The sequence below is a fragment of the Bos taurus genome, chromosome 15, assembly GCF_002263795.3.
Source record: "Bos taurus isolate L1 Dominette 01449 registration number 42190680 breed Hereford chromosome 15, ARS-UCD2.0, whole genome shotgun sequence".
Taxonomy (NCBI): Eukaryota; Metazoa; Chordata; class Mammalia; order Artiodactyla; family Bovidae; genus Bos; species Bos taurus.
In genome coordinates, this window is record NC_037342.1 from 38,212,017 (window position 1) to 38,231,337 (window position 19,321).

Consider the following 19,321-nt stretch of genomic DNA (forward strand, 5'->3'; position numbering starts at 1 on the left):
TCCACACAACCAAATACTACACAATTATTTTAAATTATGAATATGAAAGATGACCATACTTTTTTATATCTAGTATAGAAGTTTATCATTATTTTGCTTGTTAAAAAGTTATATAATACATACATGTGAGGCATGTCAATACACAGAGATATGTAGAAAAGAATTGTCAAAATTTTTATGTGCTAAATAATTTTAAGCACCCATTCAACATTCATTATTCACCCATTTAACATTATTTATTAAGCTCTTATGTGGTAGGCTTTATGCTAGGTACTGGGAAAACAAAAGAAAGCAATCTTTCAATTTAATCTACTAAATTTACAGTGACTTTGAAAAATGACAACAAGCAATATTGGTGAATTTAAGAAAGGGATCACTCATATACAGTGGTTGAGAATACATTTTGGTAAAACATTTCTCCAGAGCAATTTAGTACTTTTCATAAAAGCTTTAGAAATATCCATTTCATTTGACCCTACAATTCCATTTTCAGGAATTTATTCTATAAAAAGGAGTACAGATGTGTATACAAAAGATATGTCATAAATAAGCTGCTTGGGAGAGGGGTAACCTAAATATTAAACACTAGGAATTTGGGTAAATAAAATATCCAGAGCATAATACTAGGGAGTCATGTTTAACCTAGAAAATGTTTAACATGAAAAAATGTCCAAAATATATAAGTGGCAAGGTTTAAAAAAAGAGTCTGATACTAAATTGCTGGGAACTTGAGCAAATCACTTAAGTAAGCTGAGTCTCTTCTTCATCTGCAAAGCTTAGATACTTAAGGACCCTCTCAACTCTTCCCTTATATGACTCTAGGTATCCATCCTTTCTTTTTTATAAAGAAAGTGTCATCATTTGTGGTTCACTTGGTAAAGAATCCGCCTGCAATGCAGGAGACCTGGTTTCGATCCCTGGGTTGGAACGATCCCCTGGAGAAGGGAAAGGCTATCCACTCCAGTATTTCGGCCTAGAGAATCCCATGGTCTGTATAGTCCATGGGGTCGCAAAGAGTCGAACACGACTGAGCGACTTCACTTCACTTCAAGTCATCATTGGCAGTCAGTAAATGTTAGGTTGGCAGCTGATTGCACAACTGTCCTAAACTATTTCAGGATTTACTAAAAGATGCTCACAAAAGAGAAAATACGTGTTTTGGAAGAAAATGTCCACCTTTTCCCTTAGTTGCCTAATCTTTCAGCATCGTGCTTGGTTTTGAAGGTACAGAAAGACACTGGCGCCCTCAAAGAGTGTAAAGTCTCTTGGGGTGAAGCCAATAATAATGTTAAAAAGACTGATGATAACAAATCCTTGAAATATGAGTTCTCCAAAGAGTAGGAGAAAGGATTCCAAAGTAGAAAGAAAAGCACGTTCACAAACAAGATAGAGGGAGAGGATGGTTGGCACAAAAACGGACCATTATTTGTGGCCTTTCTTTCAGTATCGTTCTTCTCACGTTACACAACACCTCATATATCGCTTAAGGGGAGACTGAGCCACACACTCGATCACCTGTAGTCTCTGGTGCATCTGGTCAGGCCGGTGAGAAACTGACAGGAGTCAGCAACACGCAGGCAACTTCCCCAAGAACCCAAGAAGGGGTACTTGGTAGCTGCGGCCCAGCAGCTCCTAGCTCCCGCGGGCACTCCTGGCCCAAGGTTTCCAGCCAATCTCAGTTCCTCTAGCTTCCCAGGCCCCTCCCACTTCTGAGCCACCCGAGAGCTCTGAGGGCGGGGGAGCAAGGGAAGCCTATCGATATCTCTGGAATAAACTATTCTACCCTGCGCCGCCGCCGTCAAAATCCGCAGTCTTCTCTGTAGATCGCCGAGCGGAAGCTTCGGCAGTGCTGTTCCATCCGCAGGTTTGCAGGAGGCCGAAGCCGGGCTCGCGCCGGAACCATGGTGCGTTGGATTCCGAGCTTAGGCAGGGTTGGAGAAGAGGTCCGCGGCTGGGGGGTTAGGGGGAGCTTCTTCTCATGCCTTCCTTAGAGCGGTCCGGGGCCATGGGACTTGGGAACTGTAGCCGACGGGATGGTTCAGGCGGTGATTCAGCATCTCCGGCCTGGCCGGGAGAGTGGAGGTCGGTAGTCTGCTGCCGGTGCGACCTTTCCCTGGGGTTTGTTTCGCTTTCCACCGGGCCTTGAACAATATCTTCTCGGTCTACCAGCCAATTTCGCTCCTCAGGTTCCTTCAGTCGAGTAGATTCCGAGCAGTCCAGAGAGGGCCCTAGTGGTCTGTGTGGGAGAAAGGAAAAATAGGGACTTAACTTCAGACTTCCTTGTACTGCCAAGTGCGGACTTGATTCCAGGGTTTGGGTTGCTGCCGGGACCGCGTTCATTTTCTTGGCGGGTCCCTGTGCAGTCTTTTTCTTAGAGCTGTGTCAGAAAAAGCCCTTTTCAATCACTTTGTCTAGTCACCTGATATTACAAATGAGTGAACCGAAGCTGATATTAGTGATGAAATCAGGGTTATAGTATAGAGCTCAGGGATTCCAGGCCTGTGCCTGCCTTCCAGCGCTCAGCCTTCTCACCCCCATGATTAGTCTCCCAAGTACTGTGCTGGACTTGTTTTAATATCGTCTTTAAAGCAGTAATGGGTCTGTTTTTATGGCAATGTGTGTCCACTTCTGACTTCCTGGGGACATTCTTGTGTTCTCATTCAGTATGAATGAATGAAAGGCACGTTCAGTATGTGCCTTTACATATTCAGTATGAATGTTTTAAGTGCAGTGAAGGTTCAAAGATAAATCAGACATATCCCAAATCGTAGTATGAGGCAGAAAAGGAAGTGAAGATAAAGAACTGGTGGGAGTGTGTTTTGAGATTTGGGGAGAAAAGATGGAGAAGATTTCAAGAGATAGACATTTGAGCTGACTTAAGAAAAGGTAAAGTAGGGTCTGATATAAGGGAAGAATATTAGCAAAGATAGAAAGGAAAGTGGACACATAGGAACTTTAGTAATTGACTGAACCCAAAGCAAGTACTATGAACAGTGTTAGATCTGCAAGACTGGTTGGGAAGCTAGGTACCATCTAGATCCACCCAGCCCCCCCCCCGACCCCCCCCCCCCCATCTCCTTATAAATGTAAAATTGGCTTGCAGCTGATTACAGTAGTAATCTTCCAATGAGACTGCAACAACAGCTTTTCCTTAATGCTGGATGGAGGGAGATGAGAGAACATTTTTTAATGATAGAGCTTGTTAAGATTTTGAATTTGTAATATTCTTGTGTTAATAGGTCTTTTTTCATTTACTTTCAGTTTCGCAACCAGTATGACAATGATGTCACTGTTTGGAGCCCTCAGGTAAAATGTTTTATATTACTCCTGTGAAGTGACTTTTGGTGACTGCAGTGTGTTCAGAAGCTTATGGGATTATAGGAAGCGAGAAAATGGAATATAATCATTTTATACGTTCCTGAAACCTAAGTTTATTATTAAAGTCAGTCTTCTAGTTTTAAGAAACAGCATTTGAGGTGTAACTATGCCTACTTGAGATTTGGGATTGCTAAATTATTTTAAATACGTAAAAGGGTCTTATAATGACTAAGGTTTTTTGTTTTTGTTTTTTTTTCATTTTAGGGCAGAATTCATCAAATTGAATATGCAATGGAAGCTGTCAAACAAGGTTCAGCCACAGTTGGTCTGAAATCAAAAACTCATGCAGTGTTGGTTGCATTGAAGGTAAGTAAAGCAATAAATATATCTTCCTCCCTAGAAAACACTGTAAAATGTTAGTTTCACTATATAAATAATAAAATTATAAACTTACTCTTTTGTCTTAAATGATGTTTCTATTTAGAGAGCACAGTCAGAACTTGCAGCTCATCAGAAAAAAATTCTCCATGTTGATAACCATATTGGTATCTCAATTGCGGGACTTACTGCTGATGCTCGACTATTATGGTGAGTATGATCCTGGAAAACAAAAGAAACATCCCTTTTGATTCATAATTGATTACATATCTAGAAACAATCCAGATATTTTAGGAAGTTATCTGCTAGCGTGTTTATAAGTTAAGATTGTTAATACCTTAATGGATTCGGGCTCAGTTACTAAGTATTCCATTTCTTGATCACTGTAGCAGTAATTAATAGGATTAACCACATTAACATTAATGCTTTTTAGAAGTCATTGAATAATGTATTACTTGTTAACTCAGTATATATAGTTTGGTGTTAGATCTGAGAAGAGCGTGACACTTCAGGTTTCTGAAGGATCAGCTGAACCACCCTTGCTGTCTTTAATATACCAGTATACATTTGACATTTATTTTTTGCAAAGCTCAATACTGGATACAAAGAGTATACAAAGGTGAATCAGATATAGATCTCATCTTTTAGGAGCTTAAAATCTAGTAGAATATCTGTAATACAAGGTAGAAAGTGGAGAGCAACAGGTATATTTCTTTGGAGGGGGTAGGGAATAAAGATTATTTCCAGTTGAGAGGCATAGATGAAGAGCTGGGGCTTTGGGATCACACAGTCTTTAATTCCCACTTTTAACACTCAATCTGATATTGCTCTAGTTACTCAAACTCTCAATTTTTGTAGTATTTTTTTCTAAGATTATTGATAAATAGCCTAACATGTAGAACACTTCATACAGCATCTTTCAGTGTATGTGTTGGTAAGTGGGAGGTAGTTAGCCACAAGTAATCTCTTGTCTGTGATTTAATTAAGAAAGGAGGAATATAAACACCAAGGACAGTTAATAATGCTGATGTTTAAAATTTTCAAGTTATTTGGTGAGTTCCCTGCTCTCTTAGGTCAGCAATATAGTGACTACATTAGTGTTTTCTGTTAGCTGTTGAAAATATATATTGCATTGTCAAACATTGTACTTAACCCAATCTTTCAAAAATATTGTCACATGTAATCATTTAAAAGCTTTATTAGATATTTTACATTGTTTATTGCACTAAATCTTTGAAATTTCATGTATATTTTGTACTGAAGATACATCTTAATTCGGACTAGCCACTTTTTCAGTGCTCAGTAGTCACATGTTATTAATACCTGCCATATTGAGCAATGCAGTGTTAGACAGCCTTGGGAAAGGAACTTAAGTGAAAGTAGTGAACAACTAGCTTGCTTATGGCAGCCAACATTTGATCATCGGATGTGACACACACATAAACTAGACAGAGCAATATGAAAGAAAAGTTTATCCTCTTGGCTTTAATAGTTAGGTCTGAATTTTCTTTTCCCCAGTGTTGCATTTGCTTGCATCTTGTTGGATTTAAGAGACTTAACAGTGTAGTGTCTCCTCTAGAGTACTGCTATGGATAGAAGTAACATTGACAGGAACATGTTAACAGCGCCCTAGTATGGATTCAGTTTCTTCTGTTTGTTCTATTGGGGAAATTTTTGTCAGCTTTCAAGGAAAAAAGCAAAGTTATTCTTTTTGCTAGCTCAAGACATGGAATTAAGACAGTCTTGTTGACAGTGGGAAGGGTAAGAGAAGAGAGATTGCTCTTTTCCTATTGTGCAGCCTTTTCTTCTCTGTTCTGTAAAGTGCTCTGAGGCAAAGGTTATCTAGAGCTAAGAAACGTATAGTCACAAACTTAGGTAAAATTGTGAAAACTTTAAGGTTAGTCACTTTCAATAATAGAACATTTAAAATATAGAGATTTGATAGAAAAATGCATCCTTGTCATTATATACTTATGGTTCCATTGTATGGTTGTAATTCATGTAAACATCTGGAAGAAAGCAAAAAGAAACCAAATTACTTTGTTTGATTAGAATGACTCTGTGATTTGAAATTACCAGTTCTTCTTGTTTCTTTTTCAGTAATTTTATGCGCCAGGAGTGTTTGGATTCCAGATTTGTATTTGACAGACCTCTTCCTGTGTCTCGTCTTGTATCTCTAATTGGAAGCAGTATCCTTTTTATTTATGCATTTATTGTAGCATTTATGGATGTAGACTTTAAAGGGTCTTGATACTTTATTGTTATGTTACTTATTAGGAATATGATATATAACATAGGTAAGATTGTGCAAACTTTGAGTCACTTTTCAGTAAAAGAATACTTAAAGTCTTTAGAAGGAGAGTTGTAGGGAGTTTTACTATGGAAGAATAGATTCTAAATGAGTTGGGTTGTTCTTTTTATCAACCTTTATAGATAAGCAATTAATATGTTCCAGATATAGATAAGCCTAATTTCATAAAAAACTGAGCATCAATTTTAGAAGAGATTTAATGTTTGTTTATTGGTGGTTATAGATGCTCCCCCTAAATCCTTGTCCCTTATATCCAAAATGAATGAAATTCTCTATACCAGAAAAGATCATCTTGCTAGCACTCACTTCGGGTTTGGTGGATAGTCAAACATCTTTTAACACTAAGCCAAAGAAATATTTGTTTTATTTTCTTCTTCTTGGGATAGTGGATTATGCAGCAATTAAAAAAACCAGAACTCTTTGTTGATAATGTTTAATTTGAAATTAAAGACAGTACTTTACTTCTTGTTAGAACAAACTCTTTGACTAGTTTAAGAAACCCAGATACCAACACAGCGATATGGCCGGAGACCATATGGTGTTGGGCTGCTCATTGCTGGTTATGATGTAAGTTCATAGAGTATTGTTATATTTTAATGATTTTTTTTTTTTTTTTTTTGAAACTAACAAATTTTCTAATTTTTAGCTCAATCAGAGTCAAGAATTATGCAATGTATTTTTCTTCTATTTGTAGGATATGGGTCCTCACATTTTCCAGACTTGTCCATCTGCTAACTATTTTGACTGCAGAGCTATGTCCATTGGAGCCCGATCTCAATCAGCTCGTACTTACTTGGAGAGACATATGTCAGAGTTTATGGAGTGTAAGTAGTTTTTCTTTTTTGCCCTCCTAGTCTTTATATAGTGAATAAACACAGTATCCTACATGAAAAAAAGCTCTACTTTTCTTAAAAAGATCAAGCCCATGAAGTGTATATTACTTCTGCCATATATACTAGCTTTTACTTTCTCTGTCTACCAGGGTAGTTTCAGTCACTGATCGAACTTTTTCAAAATATAACTATGTATTCCTTACCTTGAAGATTTTTTATTCAATTGGTCTGAAGTTTTGTCCCAGCCAGAGTTGAGAGCCACTGTACTAGTTACTACTTGTAAATTCTGTTTACAGCTTTTATTTTTCTGTGATTCTTATTTTTAGCCACATAGACATTTCTGCAATAAGTAGTCCATAAATAAATAAATCAGTTTAGTTGTGAGAAAGAAAAGAAAAAGATGTAACGTGATGATAGGGCAGGTTTTCAAATGGTTTGCTTATGCCAGGATCTTAGATTTTAACACATGCTTTTTATGCATCAAGGTAATTATGCATCCACTGCCCCGCCCCTCCCCCAGCATTCTGTTGTGATGTATTGCATTCATTGACTTTTTTTTTTAATTTATTTTTCTATTGATGGATAATTGCTTTACAGATTTTTGTTGTTTTCTGTCAAACCTCAACATGAATCAGCCATAGGTGTACATATATCCCTTCCCTTTTGAACCTCCCTCCCATCTCCCACCCCATCCCACCCCTCTAGATTGATGCAGAGCCCCTGTTTGAGTTTCCTGAGCCATACAGCAAATTCCCGTTGCCTATCTCTTTTACATATGGTAATGTAAGTTGCCATGTTACTCTTTCCATACATCTCACCCTCTCCTCCCTTCTCCCCATGTCCATAAGTCTGTTTCTCCATTGCTGCCCTGAAAATAAATTCTTCAGTACCATTTTTCTAGATTCTGTGTATATGCTTTAGAATAAAATATTTATCTTTCTCTTTCTTACTCACTTCACTCTGTATAATAGGTTCTAGGTTCATCCACCTCATTAGAATGAACTCAAATTTGTTCTTTTTTATGGCTGAGTAATATTCCATTGTGTATATATATCACAACTTCTTTATCCATTCATCTGTCAGTGGACATCTAGGTTGCTTCCATGTTCTAGCTATTGTGAATAGTGCTGCAGTGAACAGTGGGATACATGTGTCTTTTTCAATTTTGGTTTCCTCAGGGTATACGCCTAGGAGTGGGATTGCTGGGTCATATGGTGGTTTTATTCCTAGTTTTGTAAGGAATCTCCATACCGTCTTCCATAGTGGCTGTTTCAATTTACATTCCCACCAACAGTGCAAGAACATTCCCTTTTCTCCACACCCTCTCCAGCATTTATTGTTTGTAGACTTTTGATGATGGCCATTCTGACCAGCAGAAAAGACAATGGCACTCCACTCCAGTACTCTTGCCTGGCAAATCCCATAGACGGAGGAGCCTGGTAGGTTTCAGTCCATGGGGTCATGAAGAGTCAGACACGGCTGAGCGACTTCACTTTCACTTTTCACTTTCGTGCATTGGAGAAGGAAATGGCAACCCACTCCAGTGTTCTTGCCTGGAGAATCCTAGGGACAACGGAGCCTGGTGGGCTGCTGTCTATGGGGTCGCACAGAGTCGGATATGACTGAAGCGACTTAGCAGCAGCAGCAGCAGCAGCAGCATTCTGACCAGTGTGAGGTGATATCTCATTGTAGTTTTGATTTGCATTTCTTTAATAATGACTGATGTTGAGCATCTTTTCATATGTTTGTTAGCCATCTGTATGTCTTCTTTGGAGAAGTGTCTGTTTAAGTCTTTTTCCTACTTTTTGATTGGGTTGTTTGTTTTTCTGGCATTGAGTTGTATGAGCTGCTTGTATATTTTGGAAAATAATCCTTTGTCAGTTGTTTCATTTGCTATTATTTTCTCCCATTCTGAGGGTTGTCTTTTCACCTTGCTTATAGTTCTCTTTGCTATGCAAAAGCTTTTAAGTTTAATCAGGTCCCCCTTGTTTACTTTTGTTTTTATTTCTGTTACACTAGGAGGTGGGTCATAGAGGATCTTGCTTTGATTTATGTCATCGAGTGTTCTGCCTAGCATTCATTGACTTTTGAATGTTCAGCCAGCTTTGCATTCCTGGGACAAATCCTTCTTGGTCATGATGTATAACATAAATTATATATACGTAAAATGTTTATGGAAACATAAACATTGCTGGATTTAGTTTGCTGATACTTTGTTGAGGTTTTTGTGTGTTTGTTAATCAGGGGTACTGATCTGTAGTTTTACTTTCTTCTGGTAGCTCTGTATAGTTTTGGTATCAGGGCAATACTGACCACATACAAGCAATTGGAGACTCTTTTATAAAGAGCAAATACAGTGACAAACATTTCACAGAGTACATTTTACAAAACTTTGAGCTGTAAAATCCTGATTTGTATCTTAACTTAGCATAAGAAAAGGGTAACTTTAGTAACAAAAATCATGCATTCATTCTCTCATTAAACAATAGCAATCTAATTGCTATTAGGAGATTATATGGCCAAACATTAGACTTTTTTTTATTATGATATATTTAGCGTGTGACTAAAACCATGATTTCAGACTATAGACCTGACAAATAAATAAAGGAAGCCTAGCGTGAAAACAGAATTAAGAAATAATTGTTAATTTATTATATTTAGGCAATTTGAATGAACTGGTTAAGCATGGTCTGCGTGCCTTACGGGAAACCCTTCCTGCAGAACAGGACCTGACTACAAAGGTAAGTATCACATTTTCCAATTGGGGATACTAACATTATAGTTTAATCATTTATTATACAAATGTAAGTAATAGAGGTGTGTATACTTACAGTTCTTTAATTTGTAAGATGGTTTCCTTGGCTCATTCTTTCTCTTTAAGGTATTCAGTAAATGACTGATTTTGAAATGATTTTTAAATATTTCTTTTTGGTATAAAGCAATAAAACATATAATTCTGTTGCAGAATGTCTTTCATCAAGAGATAGGAATATCTTTGTATTTTTAATATACATTGAGCACCAATCACATGCAGGCAGCAGGCATGGAGAAAATATAATGCATACAACAAACATCTTGGCATTCCTGGGACATACATCCAGTTGGGCAAAGAGAGACAGTGTACCCACAAGTAGATTATTTAGGATATTAGAATGTGATAAATACTTAGAAAAAATAAAACAGGTTTAAAAGGAGAAAGAATGGCCAATAGGGTATAAGAAGGAGACATGGTGGGTATAATTTAACATAGAGTGGTGAGAGATGGTCTCACTGAGAAAGTGAAATTTGAGGGAAAGATCTAAAAGAGTTGAGTGAGTGAGCTATGCATATGGGGCCTTGAGTTCAGAATGTTGCTAGTATTCAACATAAGGAGGCCAGTTGTGTTGGAGCCAGTAATCAAGAGAAGAAGGAATAGTCAGAGAGGTAATGGAGGCCACATAACATATGTCCTGTAAACATTGTAGGTACTTTGGATTTTACTCTTGAGTTTGAGCAGAGCAATACTGTGGCTTGATGTAGATTTTAAAAGTCACTCACGTTGCCATTTTGAGAGGGGGCATGGGTGGAAATAGTTTCAAGGCTGTTACAGTAATTCAAGTGATAGACTGTGGTAGATTAGAACAGAGTCATAGAGTTGGAGATGATGAGAAGTGGTTCGATTTTGCATATGTTTTGAAATTAGAACCAGAAAGGTTTGCTAGCGAATTGGTTGTGAGGTGTGAGTTTAAAAAATGCCTTTAGCATTTTTGCCTGATTAGAGGAAGGATAGACTTATGATTTACTGAGATGGATGAGACATTTGGAGGAACAGAAGATCAGGCAGTTAGTTTAGAACATACAAAATTTGAAATGCCTTTTGTTTGTCCATTTGGTGATACAGAATAAGTGATTATTGGATGTTCACCCCCTAGTGTTTGGTGGAGATTGGTTTATCCTAGAACTAAAGTTTTGAGGTCTTTGTGTAAAAATGGTATTTAGAGACTGGCCAGGATTTGATTTCTGAAAGATTAGAATAAGTTTGAAGACAAGTTTGAAGACTTGGTCAAGGGTACTCTATCCTTTAGAGATTAGAAGGTGAGAGTAGGAATCAGCAAAAAGGGACTGAGAAATATGCCAGGGAGGTAGGAGAAAAACATGGAAAATGAGGCATCTTTAAAAGGAAATGAAGAAACTTCAGTCATCCATTGGCATCAGTGGTGGGGGGTTAGTTCCAGAATCCCCTACCATGGATCCCTAAATCCAAGGGTGCTCAAGTCCCTTATGTAAAATGATGTCATACTTGCATATAGCCTATACACAATCCTCCTGTGTACCTGAAATTATCTCTCGATTACCTGTGTCACCTAATACAATGTAAATGCATGTAAATAGTTGTAATTGCAATATATGTGCTGTGTAAACAGTTGCCAGGGCACAGCAAATTTAAGTTTTGCTATTCAGAACTTTCTGGAATTTTTTTCCCCAAATATTTTTGATCCATGGTTGGTTGAACCCACAACTAACAAATGAAGAACCCACCAATAGAGAGGTGAACTGACTTTTAAGGAGAAGAGAGTGAAACATTGCCAATAGGCCATGAAAGATGTGGACTGAGAATTAACATTTCGATTAGCAGTGATGTTACTGAAACTTGACTAGACAGTCTTAATGGAATGGAGAGAAAAAGTGTGCTAGGAATAGAGTCAGGAGAAAAAGAGAGAAATTGGAGACAGCTCTTTGGAGGAGACTTTCTGTTACGGGTCCAGAGAAAGAGGGTGGTGGTTGGTAGAGAATGTAGTGGAAAAAAAAGGGGTTTTGTTTTGGTTTTTTAAGATGGGAGAGATTGCAATAGTTGGCTGCATGGTTATAAAAATAATCCAATATCAAGAAAAAGATTTATGGAACTTCCCTGGTGGTCCAGTGGTTAAGACTGCACTCCAATGCGGGGGGCATGGGTTCCATCTCTGGAGAACTAAAGTCCTGCATGCTACATAGTGCAGAAGTAAATAAATAAATAAACAAGTAAAGATGTGCACTAAGTAGATTAAACATCATTATTAAGGGAAAAAAAGATAAAAACATCTATATAGGATAAAAATGAGAATTGCTGGACCAATCACCAACAGCACCTAGCTGAAAAGGTAGGCTTCAGAGAGGACTGGGGCTCTTCATTCCCAGTAACACGAAGGGAGAGAATCTAGGGATATAGATATAGGAAAGATTGGATACTATGGGAGCTTATGAACATTCTCTTCTGATTGCTTCTGTTTTCTCAGTTGATTAGAAGCAAGGTTTTGAGCTGCAAGAGAAATGGAGAATGTTAGAAAGAGTTGTCCAGGGAAAGGGAGATTGAATGATCTAGAAACTTGTATCATACAACAACTAAAGGTCTCCTTGAGATTAATGATCACTAGAGAGATCAGTTACCATATTAAAAAATACGTTTTGTTATGATTGGGTAATTGTTAATATGTGTATGAAGACTTTATAACCTGTATAATCTTTTTAAACAGCATTTCCTATCATAAAAATAATTTTCTTTCAAAAAAATTAGGAAAGTACATTAAAGTGTATTATATTGTTTTTATTTGTTTGTTTTAAAAATACCTATAATGCCATCACTCCAAGATGACTGTCTTTTAAATTCGGGGTATACAGTTGACTGTTGGCATTTACAACTTGGAAAGTTTGCTCAGGTATCTGGCTTTCTGATTTTACATTTTTATTGAATCATAGAGAATGCCCTATATATCCTTAATGTCTCAAGTTCTCACTGAAATTTTAATCTTATGGGAGCTCTACTGTACTGGTTAGCATTCACTGAACATTTTAAGAGTTGCTTTTTAATTTTTCCATGTAGAACATGGTTCTAAGTCCCCTAAACTCAATATTTTAGAACCCAAAATTTATTTCCTTAAGAACCATTATGTCTTAACTTATAGAAGGAACAAATTTAATTATTTCTTATAATGTAGGCTTTACCTCTCAGATGGTAAAGAATGAAGGCTTACTTCCTAGCAAATGATTTGTTTCCTCACACTGGTCTTCACATTCTGACTGTGAGCCAAGTTGCAAATTTCTAGGTGACACAGACCTTCAGGATTGTTCGTGGTTATCAAAAGTGAATATTAAATCTGCAGATTACAAAAGTTTACTAGTTTTCTTCTTTTTTTCCCTGTTTTTTTTGTCTCATTCAAGTGCTGTACAAATTTTTATTCAACTTTTTTCTTTTTATCATAAGCATTTTTCCAACCTAAATTCTCTTGATTTTTAATTTTTACCTTTTTTTCCCCTTCAGAATGTTTCCATTGGAATTGTTGGTAAAGACTTGGAGTTTACGATTTATGATGATGATGATGTGTCTCCATTCCTGGAAGGTCTGGAAGAAAGACCACAGAGAAAGGCACAGGTATATAACTAATTATAACCAAGAGACTAATTCTATTGTAAATTGCTATTCCTACCACAACTGTGTAAATCTACTGTTTTTGTCTTTAATTTTTGAGATAGGCTCATAATTCATGTGGCAGTAGGAAAACTAAGAACTAATACTGAGGGGTTCAGTGATCTCTATAAAACACAAAAAGGCTGATTTGGTTCTCTTTTGTAGCTTCTCAGTTCTGTGTGTTGAGGGCTCAGCTAGATGGTTCTTTGGCTCATGTCACTTCGGGTATCTCAAACATTACAGTCAGTTGAGGAGGTAGGGCTGGAACATCCGAGATGGCTTTACTCATGTGTCTTCTTTACTCACATTTGCCAGGTATCTTGGAGGGACAGCTAGAAGGATGGCTGGGCCTCTGTCCATGTAGTCTCAGGGCCTCTCCTTCACCAGAGTATCTCTGGCAGGAAGCAGCTCAGAGGTTGCAAAAGTTCAAAAGCTCAGAAGCGCAAGCTGCCAGGCATTCTTAAGGCTGAGGCCCAGAACTGGCACAGCATTTCCTCTTTACATTCTGTTGGTTAAGGCAAGTCATAGGGCTAGCCGCGATTCTATCAGAGCTGGGACTGAGAGAAAACTCACTGGTGACCAGCTTGGGAAACTAAGTTGACTCTTCACAAATATTGAGAAAAGGATCAAGAAGTACTGGTGAATCTCAGGTTAAATACTGGCCCTTTTTGTCAAAATTTGAATACACATTTGCTTTTATAGGTGCTTATTTAATAGCTGTGTAATTGGGGAAAAAAGTACAGAAATTTCTTCTACAGCATGAATTCTTTTTTTAACTTGAAAAAGATGTTGGTATTTGGAGCAGTAAGATTTGCATTATTTAACTGCTGTTGGAAACAGTGCAGGATAGTACCTCACAGCTGCTTTGTTGGAAAATATTCTTGCTGTGTTTATTAGTGCTAAGGAGGAAAAGAATGTCTAAAGTGTGCTGGTTCTATTTTTAAGGCTAGTAGTGATAAGAAAAGCCTTTATTCTTAAGCACAACAAAGTATGATGAAATGCTGGAATTGTTCATTGCTTTTTATTATGTAATATTTGTGAGTAAAAGTGTATATTGGTTAAGTGTTCTTTTTACATACTTTCTTTTTTCTTCCTCTCTTAAGCCTACTCAACCTGCTGATGAACCTGCAGAAAAGGCTGATGAACCAATGGAACATTAAACAATAAACCAGTCTATATATGTATTGTCATACATGTAAGAATGCAGGAGCACATTCTGATGACAGTCATCTACACTTTGAACCAAAAGATGCAGAATGGTGGGATAGAATGGTATGTTTTAGGAATCAGTTCAGATGTGAGTTTTTCCTAAGCTGCCACCAAAACCATATAATTGGGTTCATTTTTCTTTAAGAGGGCCTCTATAATCATTTTCTAGAAAGTATAGTTCTCTCTACTAATGTTTTTATATGAAGAACATAGTGTCTTTGTGGTTTTAAAGACAACTGTGAAATAAAATTGTTTCACCTGCTGATGTATTGGGGTTTTGCTTTTTAAGTAGCTTCAACTGTAAATAGTAGTCTGTGATTACAGCTGTGTCATCATCATATGTGGTCACCATGTTTGCCAATTAAATTGCCTTGTTTTTAGTGACAGGAAAAATATTACCTCTTACATATAACAGCCTTATACTAACACCCCAGCGAATAGACTGGCTGCATGAGAAACCTCCATGGAGGTTTGGTCCAGAATACTGATTTTTAGAGTTTAACCTTGGAGATTCCTAGTAAAACCTAAGAAAAAACCACTTTCTAATAATAGTAGTGGGAAGATTATTAACATGGGAATGATTTTTCATTACAACCAGCAGATGGCAGTAGTAGTATCTGTGGTCTCAGTGTAGGGAATTTTTGCAAAAATCAGTTCAATTCAGTTCAGTTGCTCAGTCGTGTCCAACTCTTTTCGACCCCATGGACTGCAGCACACCAGGCCTCCCTGTCTATCACCAACTCCCAGAGCTTACTCAAACTCATGTCCATTGAGTTGGTAATACCATCCAACCATCCCATCTTCTGTCGTACCCTTCTCCCTCCTTCAATCTTGCTCAGCATCAGGGTCTTTTCCAATAAAAAGTCAGTTCTTCACATCAGGTGGCCAAAGTATTGGAGCTTCAGCATCAGTCCTTCCAATGAATATTCAGGACTGATTTCCTTTAGGATGGACTGGTTGGATCTCCTTGCAGTCCAAGGGACTCTGAAGAGTCTTCTCCAACACCACAGTTCAAAACCATCAATTTTTCGGTGCTCAGCTTTCTTTATAGTCCAACTCTCACATTCATACATGACTACTTGAAAAAACATAGCTTTGACTAGATGGACCTTTGTTGGCAAAGTAATGTCTCTGCTTTTTAATATGCTGTCTAGGTTGGTCATAGCTTTTCTTCCAAGGAGCAAGCATCTTTTAATTTCATGGCTGCAGTCACCATCTGCAGTGATTTTGGAGCCCCAAAAAACTGAAGTCTCTTACTGTTTCCCATCTACTTTCCATGAAGCGATGGGACTGGATGCCATGATCTTAGTTTTCTGAATATTGAGTTTTAAGCCAACTTTTTCACTCTCCTCTTTCACTTTGATCAAGAGACTCTTTAGTTCGTCTTCGCTTTCTGCCATAAGGGTGGTGTCATCTGCATATCTCAGGTTATTGATACTTCTCCCAGCAATCTTGATTCCAGATTGTGCTTCATCCAGCCTGGCATTTCGCATGATGTACTTTACATATAAGTTGAATAAGCAGGGTGATGATATACAGCCTTGACATACTCCTTTCCTGATTTGGAAACAGTTTGTTGTTCCATGGCTAGTTCTAACTGTTGCTTCTTGACTTGCATACAGATTTCTCAGGAGGCAGGTGAGGTGGTATAATATTCCCATCTCTAAGAATTTTCCACAGTTTGTTGTGATCCACACAGTCAAAGGCTTTCGCGTAGTCAATAAAAATAGCAAAACGGAAATTTTAATCTCAAACCATCATTTCCTCATATCCTGCCCGGCCCTACTTTAGCATAATCTTTAGCCTGCCTTCCATTATGCCTATGAACTGTGTATGTAAATACTGAGTACAATTTTTATCTTAGATCATACAAAATGAAATTAGAGGAAATCTGTTTTAAAAAAACAAAGCCAGGGACTTCCCTGGAGGTCCTCTGGTTAGGCCTCCACACTTCCCCTTAGGGGAGGCAAGTTCAATCTCTGGTCAGGAAACTAACATCCCACAAACCCTGTGGCATAGCCAAAAAATAAAAGACAAAGCCTGTAATCCAGAATTTTACTGCTCAGAAGCCCAAAGGAGTTATTTTCTGAGATTCATATCTTTCTAGAGAGGAACAGTTGATTCATAGATAGGCAACTTGGATTTTAGACTTAATTCTACTAATTAGCTGCTTTTGACTTTGAACAGTTGACTTAACCCTGCTTTAGGGAAATCCTTTGGAGAATTATTGCAAAGGTTAAGTGGGAAAATTTATGTGAATCTTAATAGGTTTAACTCTTTTGTGACTTCTTGAAGGGAGAGTGGTAAGAGAAACTCTGGCATCCTTGTTGAAGGAATGAAAAGTGAAAATGTTAATTGCTCAGTCATGTCTGACTCTTCGACCCCATGGACTGTAGTTCGCCAGGCTCCTCTCTCCATGGAATTCTCCAGGCAAGAATACCAGAGTAGGTAGCCATTCCCTTTTCCAGGGGAACTGCCTGACCCAGGGATCAAACCCAGGTCTCCTACATTGCAGACAGATTCTTTACCATCTGAGCCACCAGGGAAGTCTGCCTATAACTAAATACAGGAATGTGGAGATGTTGGTCTCCACTCTGGAATCAGCTTCAAGAGCCTGCCATTTGAGCTTGCAATGAGCCCACCAGTGCCATTTGACCTACAGTGAAGTTGTGTCAAGCTCATGAAACACACGAAACAGAAAGGGAGTCATTCCACCTGTCTCCAGACTTAGTGGGTGTACTCATCTGTATTGTACTTTGCGAGAAATTTTAGTAATTTTTTTCAGTATGTAATTTTAGTCTGGCACACTGACTTTAGAACTTAAAATCCTCCCCACCCCAATAAGATTCAGTTCTATTTGTACAGAGTTCACTTTGATGCCTTTTCATGTTTTATCCAGTGTGTGATACTCAGTCATTCCATTTAGTCTGTTAAATAATAAAATTCTTAATAATATCTTCATAAAACCTATCACTTTGATATAAAGATAACATTTAATTCACTTTGAATTTATTCAGTTCAGTTCAGTCGCTCAGTCGTGTCCGACTCTTTGCAACCCCATGAATTTGCCCCAGGAGGCACTCCAGGCCTCCCTGTCCATCACCAACTCCCAGAGTTCACCCAAACTCATGTGCATAGAGTCGGTGATGCCATCCAGCCATCTCATCCTCTGTCGTCCCCTTCTCCTCCTGCCCCCCAATCCCTCCCAGCATCAGGGTCTTTTCCAATGAGTCAACTCTTTGCATGAGGTGGCCAAAGTATTGGAGTTTCAGTCTCAGCATCAGTCTTTCCAATGAACACCCAGGACTGGTCTCCTTTAGGATGGACTGCATATGTGCATCTTTGAAGAACTGGAATAGTTAAAAATAAGATGCAGTGAAGTAGGTAACATGATTCATCCCAGTTTTTTCAGTATTGAACCATTTTGTGATTTGGGGGACAAGTCCCTTTTCTCTAGGCCTTGATTTTCTAGACGTCTAAAATTTTCAATTCTTATATGACAGGTTCTTGCTCTCAATTTATAATTTAAAAAGCATTCAAAATGATATATGCTAGATAAAAAGAAGTCCCAAAACAAAGTGCATGTTATAACAAGTGAGGAAGAATTAGGCTCTATAAGATCCTGATACCTGTTAATAAACTCTGTATTTAATACACAATGGAATATTACTCAGCTATTAAAAAGAATGCATTTGAATCAGTTCTAGTGAGGTGGATGAAACTGGAGCCTATTATACAGAGTTAAGTAAGTCAGAAAGAAAAACACCAATACAGTATAATAATGCATATATGTGGAATTTAGAAAGATGGTAACGGTGACCCTATATGCGAGACAGCAAAAGTAACACAGATGCAAAGAACAGACTTTCGGACTCTGTGGGAGGTGAGGTTGGGATGATTTGAGAGAATAGCATTGAAACATGTATATTACCATATGTGAAACAGATCAGCAGTCCAGGTTGAATGCATGAGACAGGGCACTCAGGGCCGGTGCACTGGGATGACCCTGAGGGATGGGATGGGGAGGGAGGTGGGAGGGGGGTTCAGGATGGGGAACACATGTGCACTGCTGATTCATGTCAATGTATGGCAAAAACCACTACAATATTATAATTAGCCTCCAATTTAAGTTAATTTAAAAAATATATACAATAATGTATATACACTGGCAATGACAATTTTCAGTGCAGACTCAAACTGCTGAGCTTTTGTTACTGCTAAGTTTAGTTTTTAATGCCTTATGGGTCATTTCATGCTGATAGATTGCCACTTCTTGAGAAGTGGACTTGGAAACCAGATAACTGCATTTGTGAAAATTCCATATTAAAAATAAAGACAGAAATGGAATAACTTGTTGCACACATAGCTTGGGTTGATCTCAAGGGAATTAACCTTAAGTGAAAAACAAAGCCAAACTGTTACATTGTGAAATGACAAAATTACATACATGGGGACCAGGTTAGTAGTATCCAGGGGTTAAGGAGGGAAGGGATAGTGACAAAAAGATGGTAGGAGGGAGCTTTGTAATGGAATTATTAGTGGTGATCATATGAATCTTAGCATGATATAATTGCCCAGAACTAAATACAGAATGAGTACACGTAAAACTGGTAAAGTATGAATGAGGACTGAATTGTATCAGTGTCAGTTTCCTGGATTAGATATTGTACTATAGCTATACAAGATTTTTTTTTTTTTTTTTACAATTGAAAGAATCTAGGTGAAGAATATATGGGATCTCAAGAAAAATAGTTTTAATAAAATGAATAATGGGTTTGAGGAGCACATGGCTTTTGTGATATATTTTGGATTCTCAAAGAATTTACTTTTTGTCTGATGGTTCTAGAA

General features: G+C 37.8%; 1 protein-coding gene across 1 annotated transcript; it reads left to right on the forward strand.

Moving 5' to 3' along the window:
• Window positions 1–1,851: 1,851 nt before the first annotated feature.
• PSMA1 (proteasome 20S subunit alpha 1) lies at window positions 1,852–14,735 on the forward strand. Its single transcript, NM_001035310.2, is given in 10 exon segments — window positions 1,852–1,904; window positions 3,262–3,306; window positions 3,583–3,684; window positions 3,803–3,906; window positions 5,797–5,885; window positions 6,504–6,574; window positions 6,702–6,831; window positions 9,502–9,581; window positions 13,118–13,228; window positions 14,368–14,735. Coding segments are annotated over 10 exon segments (792 nt in total). The 5' UTR covers window positions 1,852–1,901; the 3' UTR covers window positions 14,425–14,735.
• Window positions 14,736–19,321: the final 4,586 nt, after the last annotated feature.